The sequence below is a fragment of the Neoarius graeffei genome, chromosome 14, assembly GCF_027579695.1.
Source record: "Neoarius graeffei isolate fNeoGra1 chromosome 14, fNeoGra1.pri, whole genome shotgun sequence".
NCBI lineage: Eukaryota > Metazoa > Chordata > Actinopteri > Siluriformes > Ariidae > Neoarius > Neoarius graeffei.
The window spans coordinates 43,087,201-43,105,256 of record NC_083582.1 but is presented as its reverse complement, the minus strand read 5'-3'; the positions used below and the strand labels follow the sequence as shown (position 1 = coordinate 43,105,256).

General features: G+C 44.1%; 1 protein-coding gene across 4 annotated transcripts in view; it reads left to right on the top strand.

Moving 5' to 3' along the window:
* Nucleotides 1-18,056, top strand: part of trrap (transformation/transcription domain-associated protein) — a 198,789-nt gene that overhangs the window by 53,955 nt on the left and 126,778 nt on the right. For all 4 annotated transcript variants that reach the window (XM_060939722.1, XM_060939721.1, XM_060939723.1 and 1 more), the window contains exon 22: nt 13,829-13,980. In XM_060939722.1, coding sequence (XP_060795705.1) covers nt 13,829-13,980 — 152 coding nt within the window. The remainder of the gene's footprint in view (nt 1-13,828; nt 13,981-18,056) is intronic.

The window sequence follows — 18,056 nt, the reverse complement described above, 5'->3', positions numbered from 1 at the left end:
AATCACAGAACACCTTCCATTTGCCTGCATAAAAGTGTCGGGTAGATTCTGCACGTGCGTTCACCACAGTGTTCCTGGTCCCTTCTGAACACTCCAGTAGTAGCCCCAAGGGCCACACCCAGAGCTTCAGGTGTTCGGGACATGGGTGTTGGATCCTGCTCTCTGTCTGCGTCAGCAAGTCGGGCCTGCTGGGCAGCTGACAAGGGGGTCCCACTAGTAGTGACAGCAGGAGCTGGAACCATGGCCTGGATGGCCAATGAGGAACTATCAATAGCACATGGTGACTGTGATCGTGCACATGGCAGAGTCCCCTCCACAACAGTGGTAGAGGGGGAAAGGCATAAAGGGTGGCCCAAGGCCAGTCGTGGGCCAGAGCATCCTGGCCCAACGCTGCCGTTTCTTCTCCCAGGGAAAACCATGTCGGACAATGAGTTGTCTGACTGCTCGCAAACAGGTCCACAGTTGCTCTCCCATAGGTTTTCCAGATCTGTACCACCATGTCTGGATGCAGTTTCCAATCCCCTTGAGACACCTTGCCGCGTGACAGAGCATCTGCCACACTGTTTAGGTGTCCAGGTAGATAAGATGCTCTTATGGAAAGGAGGTTGTCCTGAGCCCATACTAGGAGACTGTGAGCCACCTGAAGTGCAGCTACAGACCTTGTGCCCCCTGATGATTGATATAGAAAACAGTTGCCACATTGTCTGTATGTACCAATACATGTTTGCCCCGTAGCACTTTCTGACATTGCACCACTTTCAGGAACACCGCCACCAACTCGTGTGTTGATGTGGGACATGCGCCACGGAGCAGGCCAGGTGCCGTTCACACCTTGCCGACACCAGACTCCACCCCAACCCATGAGGGAAGCATCTGTCCGAATAACTTCCCATCGTCCCAGTGGGGGACCAAGTGGAACTCCACAAGTGAGAAAGTGTGCCTGGGACCAAGGTCTTGGCATGAGCATGCAACGGCGTGCTATTCTCACCCTCATGTGCCTTTCTCGCACTGGACACAGACGCAGTTGAAGAAGCCATTTCTGAAAAGCCCTTAGCCACAGAAGACCCAGAGGAATGATCACTGAGGCCGCTGTGAGTTTCCCCAACAGCTGAAGGAGAGAAACGTAATGCTGAGTTCCCCCGACACGAAGGTGGTTCACTTCAGTGAGAATTGAACTTATTCTGTCTGGCGTGGGACTGGCCAGCATAGTGTTCGAATCTAGGGCAAGGCCGATGAAACGTGTTGCCTGGACTGGGACCAGTTTGGACGACTTCTGGTTCACTCTGAACCCCAGAGCTGTAATGTGTAGTAGCAACCGGTGAGCATGTTCCCTGGCCTGTTCGGGCAATGCTGCACAAAGAAGCCAGTCGTCCAAGTAAGGGAGCACTCTTATGCCCTCCTTCTGAAGGGGTTCTAGTGCTACCTGGACGCATTTCGAGAACACCCTTGGCGCCAGAGAAAGTCCAAAGGGGAGAACTCTGAACTGAAAAATCTTTCCCATGAACGAAAAACGAAGGAAGCGCCTGTTGTCCGTGGCAATGGGTATGTGAAAATAGGTGTCCTTGAGATCTACGGTCACAAACCAGTCCTGGTTTGTGACCGCTTGCAGTACATCTGTTGTTCGTAGCATTCGAAAAGGAAGTACCTTCAAGAAACAGTTTAACCTTCTAAAATTGGCCTGAACCCGCCGTCTTTCTTTGGAACGAGAAAATAAACTGAAAAGAAACCCCCTGGGTGAACAATGGGGTCGACCATCTCTATGGCTCCTTTTTGTAGTAACAACTGAACTTCTCTCGACAAGGCTTCTGCTTGTCTTGGATTGGTTATAACCATCTGCCTCACACCCAAATGCATTGGTGGCCGGCGGCGGAATTGCAGGCGGTACCCTTCTGAAAAGGTGGTGAGTAGCCATTGGTTGGTTATTTCACGCCAACTCGCTAGCTGGTTGCCTGTAAAAACTCCTGCCACTGGCCCTGACCTGTCAGTGGTCCTGTCTGTTTTTTGGAAGGGATGGGGGCTGACGACGGCGGGGAGGACCCGTCTGTCGAAAAGGGCGAAAACTCTTGTGGCTGAGCGCCACCGTGCCTGGCCGAGGGAGGTGGGGGATTAGGGGCCTGCTGCTGGGGTCGATGGGGAGACCTTTGTGCAGCTCTAGGGGCCACATGCCTAAAGCATGAGGCAGAAGGGTTTGGTGGAGCTCTGAAGGTGGGTGCTACGCCCACATGACGGGAGCGAGACTCTGTAACAGACACATGTCTGTCAAGGGCCTCTTGTGCTGCTGGCCCAAAGACCTGTCCAGGTGCCAGTGGGAGGTGCCTCAGGTTGTTCCTGCATACTTCTGGCAGAGGCGATTGAGCCAGCCACACTTGTTGATGGGCTTGCAGCAAGGCGCCCAAGGTAGTGCCACACTGGTTGGCAATGACACCCATAGCCTGCAGTGCAAGTTCCAGTACCTCAGCCGCCAGTGGGTCTGCCGATGATGTGTTGAGTGTCGAGTGCAGCATAACAAGCATGTGTGCCAGTGAGTTGGACACCCTGCCAAGAAAGGCAGTAGAGTTGTAAGCACGAGAAAGTAGCTCGTCTGTGCGGCGGTACTCAGCATTAGGGCAACGCACCTGCTCCCGAAGTGCTTCATCGGGAGACGCAATGAGCGAAGCAATGCTTGATTCGACTACTGGCATGCTACCCAAGCCAACACCACCGGGGTCCTGCATCGCCGCAAGCATGCGAGGCATCTGGTCTGGACGGGCAGGTTTCGTAGCAGCCTCCAGGGCAGAGGCCACCACAGAAGTAAAGTCCCAACACTGGAATTACCAGAGGCGCATGCTGAACACGGTGCAGGAACATGTTCTCAGATCCGGTAGGAGGCGCCGGGGTGTCCAACTGCAAATGTGCAAGCAAAGCCTTCAGTGTGGCCTCCACCGAACCCACCACTGAGGCAGACTCCCCAGATCGCCCAGAGGTAACATCACTGCCCGAATCACGGGGCTCAACACCTGGCAGGACTTCGCTTGGTGGCTGCGCCGAGGAAGAAGGCTGACTGAAAAAGGTGTCTGAGGCAGCCACAGACATCACTTCCTCTTGGTCAGGTGGCTGAGAACATGAGCCAAGGCACTCCACGCAGCGATCATCTGCATCCAGCACCTCCATTAGGTTGGGGCAAGTGGAACACCTCACTGAATCCATCTCAGTGTCTACTCACCCACGATTTTTTTTTTTTAAGAAAAGAAGCAAGGTGCATCACTGCTTGCTAGCCTGGCAACCAAGGCTAGCGAGTTCGCAAGCGCAACTTTACCGCTACAGACATTGATTTACTAGCAACCAGAAAACCGATGCTCATGTAAAGTTGTAAGTACACGTTAACGTTATTGGCAACTCGCTCAGCACTGACAAACCTGCCGGCAACCAAACAGTTTGTGACAAGACCGATAATAGCCGTCCCTGAAAACTTGGCAGCCAAGATTCAGTGACTATCGATACATAAAACAATCTCAAAATAATGTTAACCAAGTTACCTTAGCGACCAAACGGCTCGCGTGGAGTCGAGTCCCACTGAAGTCCTCTTCAGTCACGAGCTGCACTGTAGATTGTCGCAGGTATTCCCACAGTTAACTGATAACACAGAATTCCAGTAGAAGAGATGCGATTCCAATGCGAGAAAAAAGAAGAGGCCAAATGACGTGGGATGTTGCCTCATATAGGCAGGCATGTCGTACGTCATGAGATGACAACTTTTGTATACGATTCTCGAAACGCGCGGATGCAAAGATCCTTCCACTCGTGTTTTCAGCACCGCCCTAGCGGTCTGAAGTGAAGGAAATAGAACTTAATTCATTAGTTTGGGTTTGCAGAAAGATTATGTACTTATAAACACACTCATGAAGTGAAGTTGTCCAAATGTGTCAAATACAGCATAATTTCAAATAATAATCATAAGCAGTTTTGGCAGTGTGATGTCACTGGGATCCATTTAACAAAAGAAGGCTCTGGATTATTCTTTTGTTAAAGGATCACAGCGACATCACACTGCCAAATGCACTTATCATTATTATTCGCCATTATGCTACATTTGACACTTATTAACAAATTCCGTTCATGAAATATGTTTAAAAGTACATAATCTTTCTGCAAACTTAAACTGTAGAAATTAAGTTTTTTCTTTTCCTTTAAATACATGTTTTAGTCTTAATCTAGTCCATTTAATAAAGTGCCAAAATTTAAACTTTATAACATGCAGTTGCCTTACTTTTCTTTTCAGTGCATCTTAGTTCTACATATATTACGGTAATTGCATCCGAAACATTCTAAATCATTACAGTTATAGTAATACAGCAACTTATTTTAAGGTGGCAGTTCTTAGGTTCAGATCCCTTTGTGATCAGCAGGAGGTCATGATGATCGATTCTCGTCATTGGATTGCATAAGATGGAGTAAACCACTGGTCATATCTTCATGCACATTTTTGTTACAACACTACTTGATCGTAGGTAATTAAGGGATCCCCGTAGATTTTCAGTCTATCGTATACCTCAGTAATCTATAACAAAACAGTTTAACTTGCATGTTGAACTTTTAAGGTGAAATTTCAAATGTGTATACATTAATGCTATTTAGGTCAGAAATCATTGAAACACTGGTAAAATCTATCCTATAATCATGTATCTAAAACCTCTGAGACCCTGAAAATGCACCTGAGAGCATCTATTTTCAAAGAATTTTCCGGGGGAGCATGCCCCCGGACCCCCCTAGTTTCACTTTGCGCCTTTGGCACTTGCTTTCACACCATTAGCACTCAACTGTCTGTGTATTATCATGCCAGAATTTAGGGCTTTAATTTTTTTCTGGGGAAAACACTGCTAAATGAATGCTTCATCACTTTTCAAATTCTTGTCTACCCTCCTGATCTATAGGATAAAGCGCATTTTTACACCAGAAGCATAAAGAGACATGCTGTGATTTTCTCTGCGAAGCTTTTCAATTTGCACTGGACACATTGTGTGTTAGTCAGCGTACACGGAGAATGGTGCAGTTATTCTACCCCTGCTCCGAAGGAGGGTGCGTATACTGGTTTACCCCGTCTGTCTGTCCACCCATATCGCCGTCCGTCCGAAACACCCTTTTTCTCAGCAACCACAAATCATAGCCACTTGGGGTTCTGTACCGTGTATACGGTTTTCAGGTCTGTCGCACATCAACTTCCTGTTTACCGACTGAATGTATTTACGAAAAACACAGGGTGGATTTCTGAAATTTTCATAACACTTTTCTCGGCAACTACAAATCACAACTGCTTGATATTTGGTACCAAGCTTCAGCTTGGGGTTCTATACCGTGTCTACTGTTTTCAGGTCTGTCCCGCATCGACTTCCTGTTTACCGACTGAATGTATTTATAAAACCTATAGGGTGGATTTTGACGCTATTTCAAGAAGCAAAATGCTGTTTCAAAATGACAGTTTAGCAGGATGCTATTTGAAATCCCTGGGGAAAGACACTGCTCTTTTACTTACTCGTTTCAGGGTTAATTATTTGTCAAAGTCAACATTCATAATAAGTGTCCTATTCCTTCGATCGCTTGCATTCTGATATAAGTGAAAGCGGGGGGGGGGGATACGTAAGTGATCAGTAGCTCACAGTTGATCTTGTTTCTTACACTAGGTTGGTAGATATAAAAGGCAGATGGCTGTTTTGGCTGTCAGTGTTGTCCTGTTGGATATGAATTAAAAAATAAAAAAGGTCACGAATAGAAAGTTATTCACTCCAGAGCTCAGCTCAAAATTTAAAGAGGAACTGGAGTCCTTTTTAAACTTGCTTTATTTCTTAGGCTACATCCACACGACAACGGCAACGAGATTTTTTTTTTTTTTTTTTAAATATCGCGTCCACATGGGCAATGGATCAGTAAAATATCAGGTTCATATGGCAACGCAACGCTTGCTGAAAACGATGCAATACACATGCCACACCTCTACGTGCGCTGTAAGACGGTCCCATCGGAGACACCAGAACAATAGAAGTAGACGCATGCGCATAAACCCCTTCTTCTGTAGCATCAGCCACATAAAGTTTTGATTATTAATCAGTAGCGTAAAACGAAAGATGCAGAAAGAGGAATGAACGGGGGTAGATGGAGAGAGAGGGGAATGAACGGGGGTAGATGGAAGCCGGTACGGCAACATTCTGATCTCCTCCAGAATTCTTTAATGGTCCGAAATAAATTGAATGCTACAAGTTGATGGATTACTTTGTTCTTCTACACCCTTTTTGAGGAATGTATTGTAGGACTTAAACCAACATCTGAAGAGGTGAGATCGCTCTTTTTTTTTTTCCCCCTATTTTTGCTGGCGGTATTGACTCTGCCCTAAGGGCTATTCTCTCACTTTGCACCATTACACAATAAATATTCACAGTGAAAATATTTTGTAAGCGCGTTTCATGAACCAAGTTATAGGATTTGTTGACAACTCGCATCGAGTTCGTTACACTTCTACCCGGCGTGAAGCACTCAGTCATGTGGTTGTGACGTCATCGTAAACAAATCCGTTCTACTCATCCAGATGACTTCGCAACGGCGCCGTTGCCAGATTTTTCCACTCTGGAACCCGTTCTCAAAAGATTGCATTTTGGGGCACCCAAAACGCCGGTGCCGTGTGGACGCCAGGCCGAAACGATAAACAATTTTATCAGATTCACTTGAATCCGTTGCCGTGTGGACAGGGCCTTAGTTAACGTGTTATTCAATTACATTTTCGGTTTCAGTAACCTTATATCATGACTCATATTCGCATATTATATTACACTTATCGGCCTTTTCGGTTTTTAGCCGTGTCGAATGTAGTTCGCTTGGTCCACAGCAGGCGTCGCTTACCCGCGCGATCGTCACGAGACTTGTGCGAGACTTCAAACGTGAAGTTTCAGCACCGCCATTTTGAAAACTGTTTACACAGCGGCCAGATCGCCATATCATTTCAGTGTAGATTAATTTCGAGATTTGCCAGCTTCATCAGTGATGGAGATTATTCCATACGACTTTGAACCAACGTGGAGTAGAGAAGAGTTGGAAAGGCGACAGGATAAGGACGAGTCCGTCGCGCTGGTCGTTACTGTCGCACAATTAAAATGTGCCAGATCAGGCGGCTGGTGGGTTTTCAAAATAATAAATGCATGCATGTGTTTTTGTGATAAATAAATGTTATACTGAGCGCATTTCCCACATAATCCTCACTAAGGTTTCAGACAGCACTACAAAATGGCGTCCACGCTATATAGTGAGTAGGGAGCGATTGATTTCGGACACCGGGAAAACTTCCGGCTTGATTATGTCAGCATTCGAAAGAGGACGCGTGCGTCTTTTGACAACGTTGGCAGATGTCGGTCGCTTTGATTTCCGCTGTACGTTTTACTTCCGTCCTACGACGTCTCGACGAATCTCGTTTACGGCCATCGCTTTGACGTATGGGCTGATCTGTTACATAGCATATTTCAAACCCTCATAATTTGCTATAGTAGCGACGAAATAGCTGTCAGAAATGCATTTGTACGTTTTATAAAATGAGAAGTAGAATTTTGACGATGCTAAATTTGCCTTCAGTTCCCCTTTAACCGATGCAAGGTTGAAGCAAGCGATGGAATAGCTGGGACTGAGACTTGAATTGCAAAAATGGAATTATTCACGAGTCAATAACCTGCTTATGACATCAGTTAGATGAACGGTCATGTCAGCCATAAACACGACAGTGATGAGTATGTTCAGATTAGCTACCGAAGAGTGGTCTACTTAACAGTTCGCAGTCAGTGTGAAAACATTCACTGAACCTAAAACATTTAGGGCGTGTGAGAAAGGGCTGTCAGAATCATATCTGTGCAAAGCCTGCTTTCCATTGTACTCCAGCGTGAGCTCCCAGGCTGTGAGGGAGGGGCTGGGGACAGGATTGTCATTGTGTAATGAATCCTTGTCAAAGCGAAGTGCGCGTGAGAGGAGACAGTGTCTTCCCCAGGTAATTAAGGAGATCATCAGGCCGTAAGCAGCTCCTGTCCCCGTCCTCCTGCTCCTCCCCCTACTTAATCAATCTCTTTGTGCCGTGCAGACGGGATTATTTGCTCCAACTAATGGCTCCTCCTGCTGCTCACCGCTACTTGGGAAAACACAAACTGTCATTTTTGTAATTGCCTTCGTGCCTCCAAGATGGATTCGTCCCGCCATTACGGTGGCGCAGCTTAATTTCATTTGCATGCGCCTTGCGGTTGCGGCGAGCAGCAGCTGCTCATCAGTGCAGCCTGGAGCCCAGCTCTGTCGGTTTGGATTAAGAGAAGCGCCGCTGCGCCATAACTCTCAATATCCCCCACAGGACCAACAACCACCTCCAGTCAGCCCCGTGCTCCAGCACCAAGTGCGACTACTTTTTTGAGTGTTTTTCGCAAACTCTCGATTTGATTGTTCTAACTTCAGAAGAGAAATGGTCGTTGTGATTAAAGTTGTCTACCCACCTGAGCTACACACTTAGAAATGAGAGCTAACAAATGATGCAGTGCGGTCTAGCCCTTTGCGTTTCCACCCCTCCGGTTTTGCAGAGTCGACACTCCAGTCAGTGCTTTCGCGCCAAAGTGCGCTTACAGCCGACTTGATTGATCTCGGCCGTTTTCCGTCACCTTGGAGGTTGTGCATGGATTTGTCTCTTGTCTAAGCATAGTGACTTTAAGGTTTAGCTTCCAGACAAGGTGATGGTCTCTCTCACACACACGCACACACCGCAGTTTCTAGTGTTTGTCTGGTGAATACTACGTAGATTTAACACTGAATCAACTCGAAAATCTCTTCTGGGATGTTGGCTACCGAACCAATAAACTGCATTAATATGAAATGTGGTGTGTATCTGAAAAAATGGTGTTTTCCTTGTATAGGCGTGCCTTTTGGGGTTTGTATGTGAACTTAAGGGCAACCCTATTATAAATGTTTCACAAGGCAGAACAGCCAAGACTCTTAAGAATTGAACCCCTGTTGTATTCCTTCCCCCTTCTTTTTAAGTGTGTACCTCCTCCAAGTGAGTCGCTTTGTTTTTTTGCCATGCAGTTTACTTTTTCACTTATTTTGCATAATCTTTTCGCCCTTCTCAGATGAAGCAGCTGTCGTTTGTCCTCATGACAGTGGCTTGAATTAATCGAGTCGAGGCAACACTGCCTGATCTGTCCTCGAGGCAGAGTAGGTGATTTTATTTTTTTGAAGAACCCAGCAACAGTAGGCTAGACCAGTGGTTTTCAAAGTGGGGGCCGCCAGGGGGCACTAGGGGGGCCTCAGAAAGTTGGAGGGACGATGATGATAAAAAATTGCGAAAAAAAATATACTTTTTTAAATAATTATTATTAAATATATTGTAATTTAGTTTTTTAATCATTATTATAAAATATAATTATTAATAATACATCATATCGAAACGTTGTTTGCCATGCTCATCTCTCCGATTGCCTGTGACATTGTGGTTTGCGCCATTTATCAAGCTGCTTTGCTCCTCAAGCTAGTGTATTGCTAGGGCAAAATGGACAGGTTTTTGAAGAAGAGACCGAAGGAAGGAACGACCGAAGGAAGGAACAAACCAACAGCCCTGCTGTGGAGGACACTGCTGCGAAAAAAACAAGTCCTGGCCAACTAAAATCCGAAAATATGAGGCAGCATACATTAAGTATGGCTTTACAGCCATACAGAAAAATGGCCATGATTGCCCGAAATGCGTCCTCTGTCTGGAGACCCTGTCAAACGAGTGCTTAAAACTTTCGAAACATCAGCGTCACTTGGTACAAAAACATCCGACGGATGCCGAAAAAACAGTAGATTTCTTCAGACGCAAAGAAGAGCATTTGGTCAGGCAATCTGCTGCATTCACCCAGCAAGCTACTGTCCCTGAGCGGGCCCTGAAGGCATCATTTTTAGCCTCGTACCACATTGCTCGTGCTAAAAAACCTCACTCAATTGGAGAAGATTTGATTTTACCAGCCCCCAAAGACATTGTCCGAGAATTGCTTGGTGAGGATGCTGCCAAAAAAATGGATGCTGTCCCACTCTCTGATAACACCGTGAGCCGACGGATTGGTGACATGGCTCAAGACGTATCTGCTCAGCTGTTGGAGCAGGTGAGAGCCAGCGAATACTTCACACTTCACCTGGATGAGAGCACAGATTTATCCAGTGAGGCCCAACTGCTTGTGTACATCAGATTTATTTCACAGGAAAGATTTCTGGAGGAAATACTATTTTGTAAAGCACTTGAAAGAAGAACTACTGGGAAAGACATTTTTCAAATTTTGGACGATTACATCGAGTCTAACGGATTGGACTGGACCCGTTGTGTGTGGGGGTGTTCGGACGGAGCCGCGGCAATGACCGGGAAGATCAGTGGAGTGACCGCTCTCATTAAGCAGAAGGCCCCGCATGTAGTGGCCACACACTGCATGCTCCATCGCGAGGCACTGGTTGCAAAAAGGATGGATAACGAGTTGAATCAGGTACTACAGGAGGTTATACAGTTTATTGTTCAGTGCGAAAATATTTGTGTTGAAAACATGTTAGTTAATAATATTCTTATGCTAAACAAATGTAACAATTATTGACTATTGAATAAAAGTAAGAGAAAATATTCTAAAAGTTGATGTTTCTTTACATATTTTGTAGCATTGTCTGTGGGTTTGCAAAGGGGGTCCCCAGCCAGAAGCTAATGCTGTTTGGGGGGCCTTGGCATGGACAAGTTTGGGAACCCCTGGGCTAGACTTTGAAAGTATCCAACCAAAAAAAATTTTCAGCCCTCCTTCCAAAGCCACTCCTCCAAAACACATGACCTTGAACGTGCACTGCCTGACTACTGCTGGAGGATGAGTTCACAAGAGAGCGCGTGTTCACTCTGATTCGGCCTCCTTGTTTTTGCCACCTTTGTACGCTCGTCAGAAGGTCCTATTTTCCATTTCTGGAGTCGGAATTACGAGCCTGTCATGTTCAAGTGCTTTGTTTTCAGGGGGAAATGAAATGGCGCAAGATTCCTTCTCGTATATTTCTTGGGGAAATCCTATTTTGGTTCTGTCATGCACGTGCTAAATAGCATTCTATTTCATGTACACAAGTTACAGATTAGATTATGCACACGGGCAACAGCCAACTATGGTTGCATGGCTGAAAATGAACAACTGTGTACCATCCACTACTGAAACCGTCCTTCTCTCTGGCCATGTTGAAAGGTTGAAGGAAGGTCATCCCAACTTGCGATTTCGGGTATCAAATTTATTTCCAAAGTTCCCCAGTTTAAATTGCATTACGTTAATAGCATTTAGCAGACGCTGTTATTCAGAGCAATGCACAACATACCCAGAGCAGCCTGGGGGTTCAGTTCCTTGCTCAAGGGCACTTCAGCCATTCCTGCTGTTCCAGGGAATCAAGCCAGAGACCTTTTGGTCCATTAGGCCATGGCTTATGGAGGCAACTTCCAAGTCTGCAACTCATATTTACCTTAATTCCAATAGTGCATGAAGGCAGCGTTTATCCAACTTTTTTGCCAGACTTTTCCACGACAGTTTTTCTTTCCTTGCTTTGTATAGCAGTGCAAGCTGTTTTAGGTGCAGCTGGAAATTTTGACTGCCATCCTTGTGCGAATAGCTTTAGTAATACAATGGTGCTTGAAAGTTTGTGAACCCTTTAGAATTGTCTATATTTCTGCATAAATATGATCTAAAACATGATCAGATTTTCACACAAGTCCTAAAAGTAGATAAAGAGAATCCAGTTAAACAAATGAGACAAAAATATTATACTTGGTCATTTATTTATTGAGGAAAATGATCCAATATTACATATCTGTGAGTGGCAAAAGTATGTGAACCTCTAGGATAAGCAGTTAATTTGAAGGTGAAATTAGAGTCCGGTGTTTTCAATCAATGGGATGACAATCAGGTGTGAGTGGGCACCCTGTTTTATTTAAAGAACAGGGATCTATCAAAGTCTGATCTTCACAACACATGTTTGTGGAAGTGTATCATGGCACGAACAAAGGAGATTTCTGAGGACCTCAGAAAGTGTTGTTGATGCTCATCAGGCTGGAAAAGGTTACAAAACCATCTCTAAAAAGAGTTTGGACTCCACCAATCCACAGTCAGACAGATTGTGTACAAATGGAGGAAATTCAAGACAATTGTTACCCTCCCCAGGAGTGGTCGACCAACAAAGATCACGCCAAGAGCAAGGGGTGAAATAGTCGGCGAGGTCACAAAAGACCCCAGGGTAACTTCTAAGCAACTGAAGGCCTCTCTCACATTGGCTAATGTTCATGAGTCCACCATCAGAACACTGAGAACAACAATAGTGTGCATGGCAGGGTTGCAAGGAGAAAGCCACTGCTCTCCAAAAAGAACATTGCTGCTCATCTGCAATTTTCTAAAGATCATGCGGACAAGCCAGAAGGCTATTGGAAAAATGTTTTGTGGACGGATGAGACCAAAATAGAACTTTTTGGTTTAAATGAGAAGTGTTATGTTTGGAGAAAGGAAAACACTGCATTCCAGCATAAGAACTTTATCCCATCTGTGAAACATGGTGGTGGTAGTATCATGGTTTGGGCCTGTTTTGCTGCATCTGGGCCAGGACGGCTTGCCATCATTGATGGAACAATGAATTCTGAATTATACCAGTGAATTCTAAAGGAAAATGTCAGGACATCTGTCCATGAACTGAATCTCAAGAGAAGGTGGGTCATGCAGCAAGACAACGGCCCTAAGCACACAAGTCGTTCTACCAAAGAATAGTTAAAGAAGAATAAAGTTAATGTGTTGGAATGGTCAAGTCAAAGTCCTGACCTTAATCCAATCAAAATGTTGTGGAAGGACCTGAAGCGAGCAGCTCGTGAGGAAACCCACCAACATCCCAGAGTTGAAGCTGTTCTGTACGGAGGAATGGGCTAAAATTCCTCCAAGCCGGTGTGCAGGACTGATCAACAGTTACCGCAAATGTTTAGTTGCAGTTATTGCTGCACAAGGGGGTCACACCAGATACTGAAAGCAAAGGTTCACATACTTTTGCCACTCACAGATATGTAATATTGGATCATTTTCCTCAATAAATGACCAAGTATAATATTTTTGACTCTCATTTGTTTAACTGGGTTCTCTTTATCTACTTTTAGGACTTGTGTGAAAATCTGATGTTGTTTTAGGTCACATTATAAATTAATGAATTATAAACACATACACCTCAGGACTGTGCACCTTACCTTACCCCCCCCCCCCCCCCCCCCCCCACACACACACACGCACACGCTGTTTGCACTGTTATTGGAGTTGCTTTTAATCTCATTGTACATGTGTATAGTAACAAGAAAGGCATTCTATTCTATTTATGCAGAAAGAAAATTCTAAAGGGTTCACAAACTTTCAAGCACCATTGTACGTCTGCCTCGCCTTGTGTAAGAGTACGGTCACACGGAACGAGTGCACAGGCAGAGTGCGTACAGGTAGGCAGTCAGACAGGCAAGTCGGCCATCCAGTCATTTTAATTTAATTTGACTGAATGAAACCGTTGGACGGGCTCTTTCCAGCCCTGCAACAGCCACGGATGATGGATTTTTTTTTCCCCCCTTTTTATTATAAGAACATTTTTATTTATTCATTGCTGTTGGGATATAAAGTGAATTTCAAGAAATATATTTTTAAAAATCTGCAAAAACCCAACGTTGCCCACCCACCCCCCCGCTTAGTTTGACTTTCAAAAGTTCAGGATTTTTTTTCTTTGCTCCACTTTCATCTCTATTTTATATCACTGTTTCTCTTTGAGCTATGAGGGCTCTCTTGCTGTTTTCCAGGCCATAGAGACCGCACTGGACTGCCTGAAGAGTGCAAACACGGAGCCTTATTACAGGCGACAAGCATGGGAGGTGATCAAATGCTTCCTGGTGGCTATGACCAGCCTGGACGATAACAAACACGCCCTCTACCAGCTCCTCGCCCATCCCAAGTAAGATCTACTTATCTCTTACACAAGCCTTTAAATATTTCTCTCGACATCTTGAATAAGGCAGGCAGTATAAAGTTTGGGTTCCAGAGGAGTTGTGTTGCATTTATCTGGTTTCCCACTATGCTTGTCCCCTGCTTATTATTATTTTAATTTTTTTTTAAATTTTATTTCTTCAGTCAGCTCTCAGAATGCAACGTGAACCCGGTTGACTCAAGTTCTGGCCTCATCTCTGCGGTTCCTCAGAGCCACGTGTGCCCTGTTTAAAAAGGGCTAATTACTCAGACAGTCTCTCACAGTTGTGCGTAGAGGGTAACTGGGTCACATTACCCAGGCATTGAACTCTGCATTGCGGCTAATTGACTTTCCTCTCTGTCTGTTTACCTCAAAAGCCTGCTGCCTGCACCCCTTGCAGAGATAATGAAGTGTGTCAGTTATGAACGGGGAAGCGCAGCCTCCTCTGTCAGATGTCTTGATTCATGACATCCTGTCTTTCCCACTTTGAGCGTGGCAGACTGTGCTGGTCACCGTGAAAAGCGCCTTTTCAGAATGCAGCATGCTCACTTAATATCTCAAATGCCAGGCCGGATAATGGAGTCCCATCCAAGTGGCGACGGTATGAATTTGAATCGATCGGCCACTCCCTCCCCCACTAGCCAGCTCCTCGGTTCTGTCTAGACCAAAGCCAAAGTCTTTTAAATAGTGATAATGAAATGGCACAATCCATCACTGCTGCTACTGGCATTTGGCTTTATAGAATACAAGCTTAGGCGTGGATAAATCAGCCACTCAATCATGGCGCGCCTATCAGTAGGGGTAAATAATGACGCATCCAACCAAATGCCAGTCAAACACGAAGCAGAAGCTCCCACCGGACTGAGCTGCTGATCTAGAAACCCCATTTTGGCATTGACTAATCAATCTCTATTACCTTATTTGAGGTTTTTTTTTGTTTGTTTTTTTGTTTTTCCTCTTTTAATGCTTGACATTTAAGTTTCTTTTACAAAAATTCAGTCCACCAACTCGCACGCAACATATCAGTCATTGCTACAGAAAATTCAAACAGGATCGAACGAAACAATCCCGCAGAGGCAGGAATGCAGTTATACTGAATATCAGCACGGTTGTGGTTCAGCCGTAGGTAATCAGTCAGCTACGTAGCTTGCTAGCGAGTTCACGTTGATCTGTTGCTTCTGGTAAAATCAGAGTCCCATCTTCATTTTTATCTTCATTTCGTGAGCTTTTATATTTTAAGCCAAACACACTCTTCCTGAAAAATATTGTTTGCCATGTTCACTGGTGACGTGACGTCGCTAAAACTACTGTTGTAACGGTTTCAAACTAGGAAGTGGAATTTTATCTGAACAGAGATGGGCGAAGTGATATACACACACAATGAAACGTCCCAGCGTGATTCCTGGAAAGTCACTCAACCGTTCAAATTAGTACACCGGAGCTAACTGTTATGTAAACAACATATATTTGTTTTATTGGAAATTCAAAGGCAGGTGTGTGATTCCACCAATGCACATTTTTAAAATGCATAACACTACGACTGTAACATGAATTCTGACCTGTTGGATTTTAACAATAGTGTTTTTCAAAAATGATGACGGATGTAGAATATTTCCAAAAGATATTCCAATATTGATTTATTCATAAATTTCGTTTATCTTCAATAATTACTTTATTTTGGTCAGGGTGGATATGTAGTTTTATCCAACTTTAGAACTTTTGATCAATATAGGAGGCATATCAGGTGACAATTCAATCCAGAATGCTTGAAACGTCTCTCATTGAATTCAGAATTGAATGCTGAACAACATACTTTTTACAGGATTAAAATAGGTTTATCCGTTCTTGAGATATTACAAATCAAAGATTGAAGAAACGGCTTAATTTTTGGAAAACTGCCGTAATATTCCATCTGAGGATCACATGGTCCAAAATGGGCCTCATTAACCAATAAGAGAGTGTTTTTCTATTTTTCAAGATGCTTACATAGAAATTGGCAGGCGCATAGATGGTTGTATACTGGAATACAACGTTTGGAAAATTAGGAAGGACAAAGTACACAAATTTTATTTAGTGTATTTTATTTAGGTATTTTATTTAGTATTAATTATACTAATTAGTTAAAAACGTTAAATTGGTACACTTGGTAATAAAATTTTATTTCTAATACCTTATTTGTGCTCTGTAGGGCTTTGTATTTCTCAAAAGTAGGGCCCATTCGTGTTTATATTCAAGAATATAAATAATATTCACAGCTTTCAAGGCGAACCTCGAAAAAACTGAGAGATCCACATCCAACTAGAAAAGCACTCGGAGAGCGCAGACCTCCGCCAAGAATCCTTTAAAAAAAATCCGGGATCCAGAAGGTGATCCAGATCACCGCCGAAATTTAATGGATTGTTACTTGTGCCCAGTCACATCTCCTGGAAAAAAATTCAGAGCAGTCCGTTCATTACTTTTTCTGTAATGTTGCTAACAGACAAACCAACAAACAAACCAACGCTACCGAAAACATAACCTCCTTGGCGGAGGTAATAGTAAGAACTAGAATGCATTTCCGGAGAAAATGTGCTTGCTCAGGTGCGCTGCCATGGCGACCGCACGCCCACAAAAGTTTTGTGTCAACACGCGAAAGTTTGGTCAAGACACAAGGCGGATTCTCATACGGAGATGACAGGCTGGCAAGGTTCTTTATAGGGACATCCCAGAGCATCACTAACATGGAAATTTAGATGCAATTCTAAATCCGTAAAGAGATATGACCCAAAACACGCTCACTGTGGCGCCCCCTAGTAGCCAAATGACACCAGATTTGATGAGGGTACATGATGGTCTTGATATGTCAAAGCGTTTCTGAGATATAAGCCAAAATATGTTTTTGCCAATCGTAACGCCCCCTAGTGGCCAAATGACACACTATTTGATGAGGGTAGTTTGGATGGTGTCCAAAGTCATGCCACTAAATATGGTCTTGATGCGTCAAAGTGTTTCCGTGATATGAGCTCACTTCCTGTTTGGTGGCTTCGCCATCGATTTTGATTGGCTGCCACGGGCGAACGCTTCGACATATGAGAGCGAAACGAATATCATTCATTAGGCATGGACTGGAGATCATTTGTGCTAAGTTTTGTGATGATCGGACAAAACTTGTGGCCAGGGTCACTCTACCTTCACTTTGGACAAAATTCAAAATGGCGGAAATTCAAATTAGGTGGAGAATGACGTCACAGGGTGCACTGGAATAGTCTAGCTCCAAGGATTCCAACGGCACCAGACTTATGAAAATCGGACGTACGGATCAAAAGTCACGTGCATGAACACATGTAAGACTGTGATCAGTTGGTGGCGCTAGAGCGTGAGAAGTACCAACATGAAACTTGATGAAATCAATCAGGGTCCACTCTATCAGTGTATCAAGTTTTATGACTTTACACCTTACGGTTTGGCCTACAGAAGGAAAAATCTGTTTTTTGCGTCGCGTGCCCATTCATTTCAATGGGGAAAAAATTAATCCTTTAAAAAAATCCGGGATCCAGAAGGTGATCCGGATCACCGCCAAAATTTAATGGATCGTTATTTGTGCCCAGTCACACCTCTGGAAAAAATTTCAGACCAATCCGTTCATTACTTTTTCCGTAATGTTGCTAACAGACAAACCAACAAACAAACCAATGCTACCGAAAACATAACCTCCTTGGCGGAAGTAATAAATAATTCCAGTTAAATGAATTGAAATTGACACTTGCGTTTCTGACTTCCGGCTTTTTAAAATATCATTCCATCCACTAATATCTCAATATTTTTCATCAAAACAACTACAGTTATATTCTAAAATATTTATTTCCATGAATGTTTGATTTAGAGAAAAAAAAAATAAGTAGGCAAGCTATGAAAACTCACTTCAGAGTCTCCCGTGAAGTATAACATCAAAACTAGCAGATGGAAAATTTTGCTGAATACTTCATCAGAAACGGTGAGAGCGAGAGAACATCCCTATAAAAGTTATCTGATTTGATATTTACGAGTAATCCAGTCGGAAACCGATCAAGAGAGAGCGAGAGAGA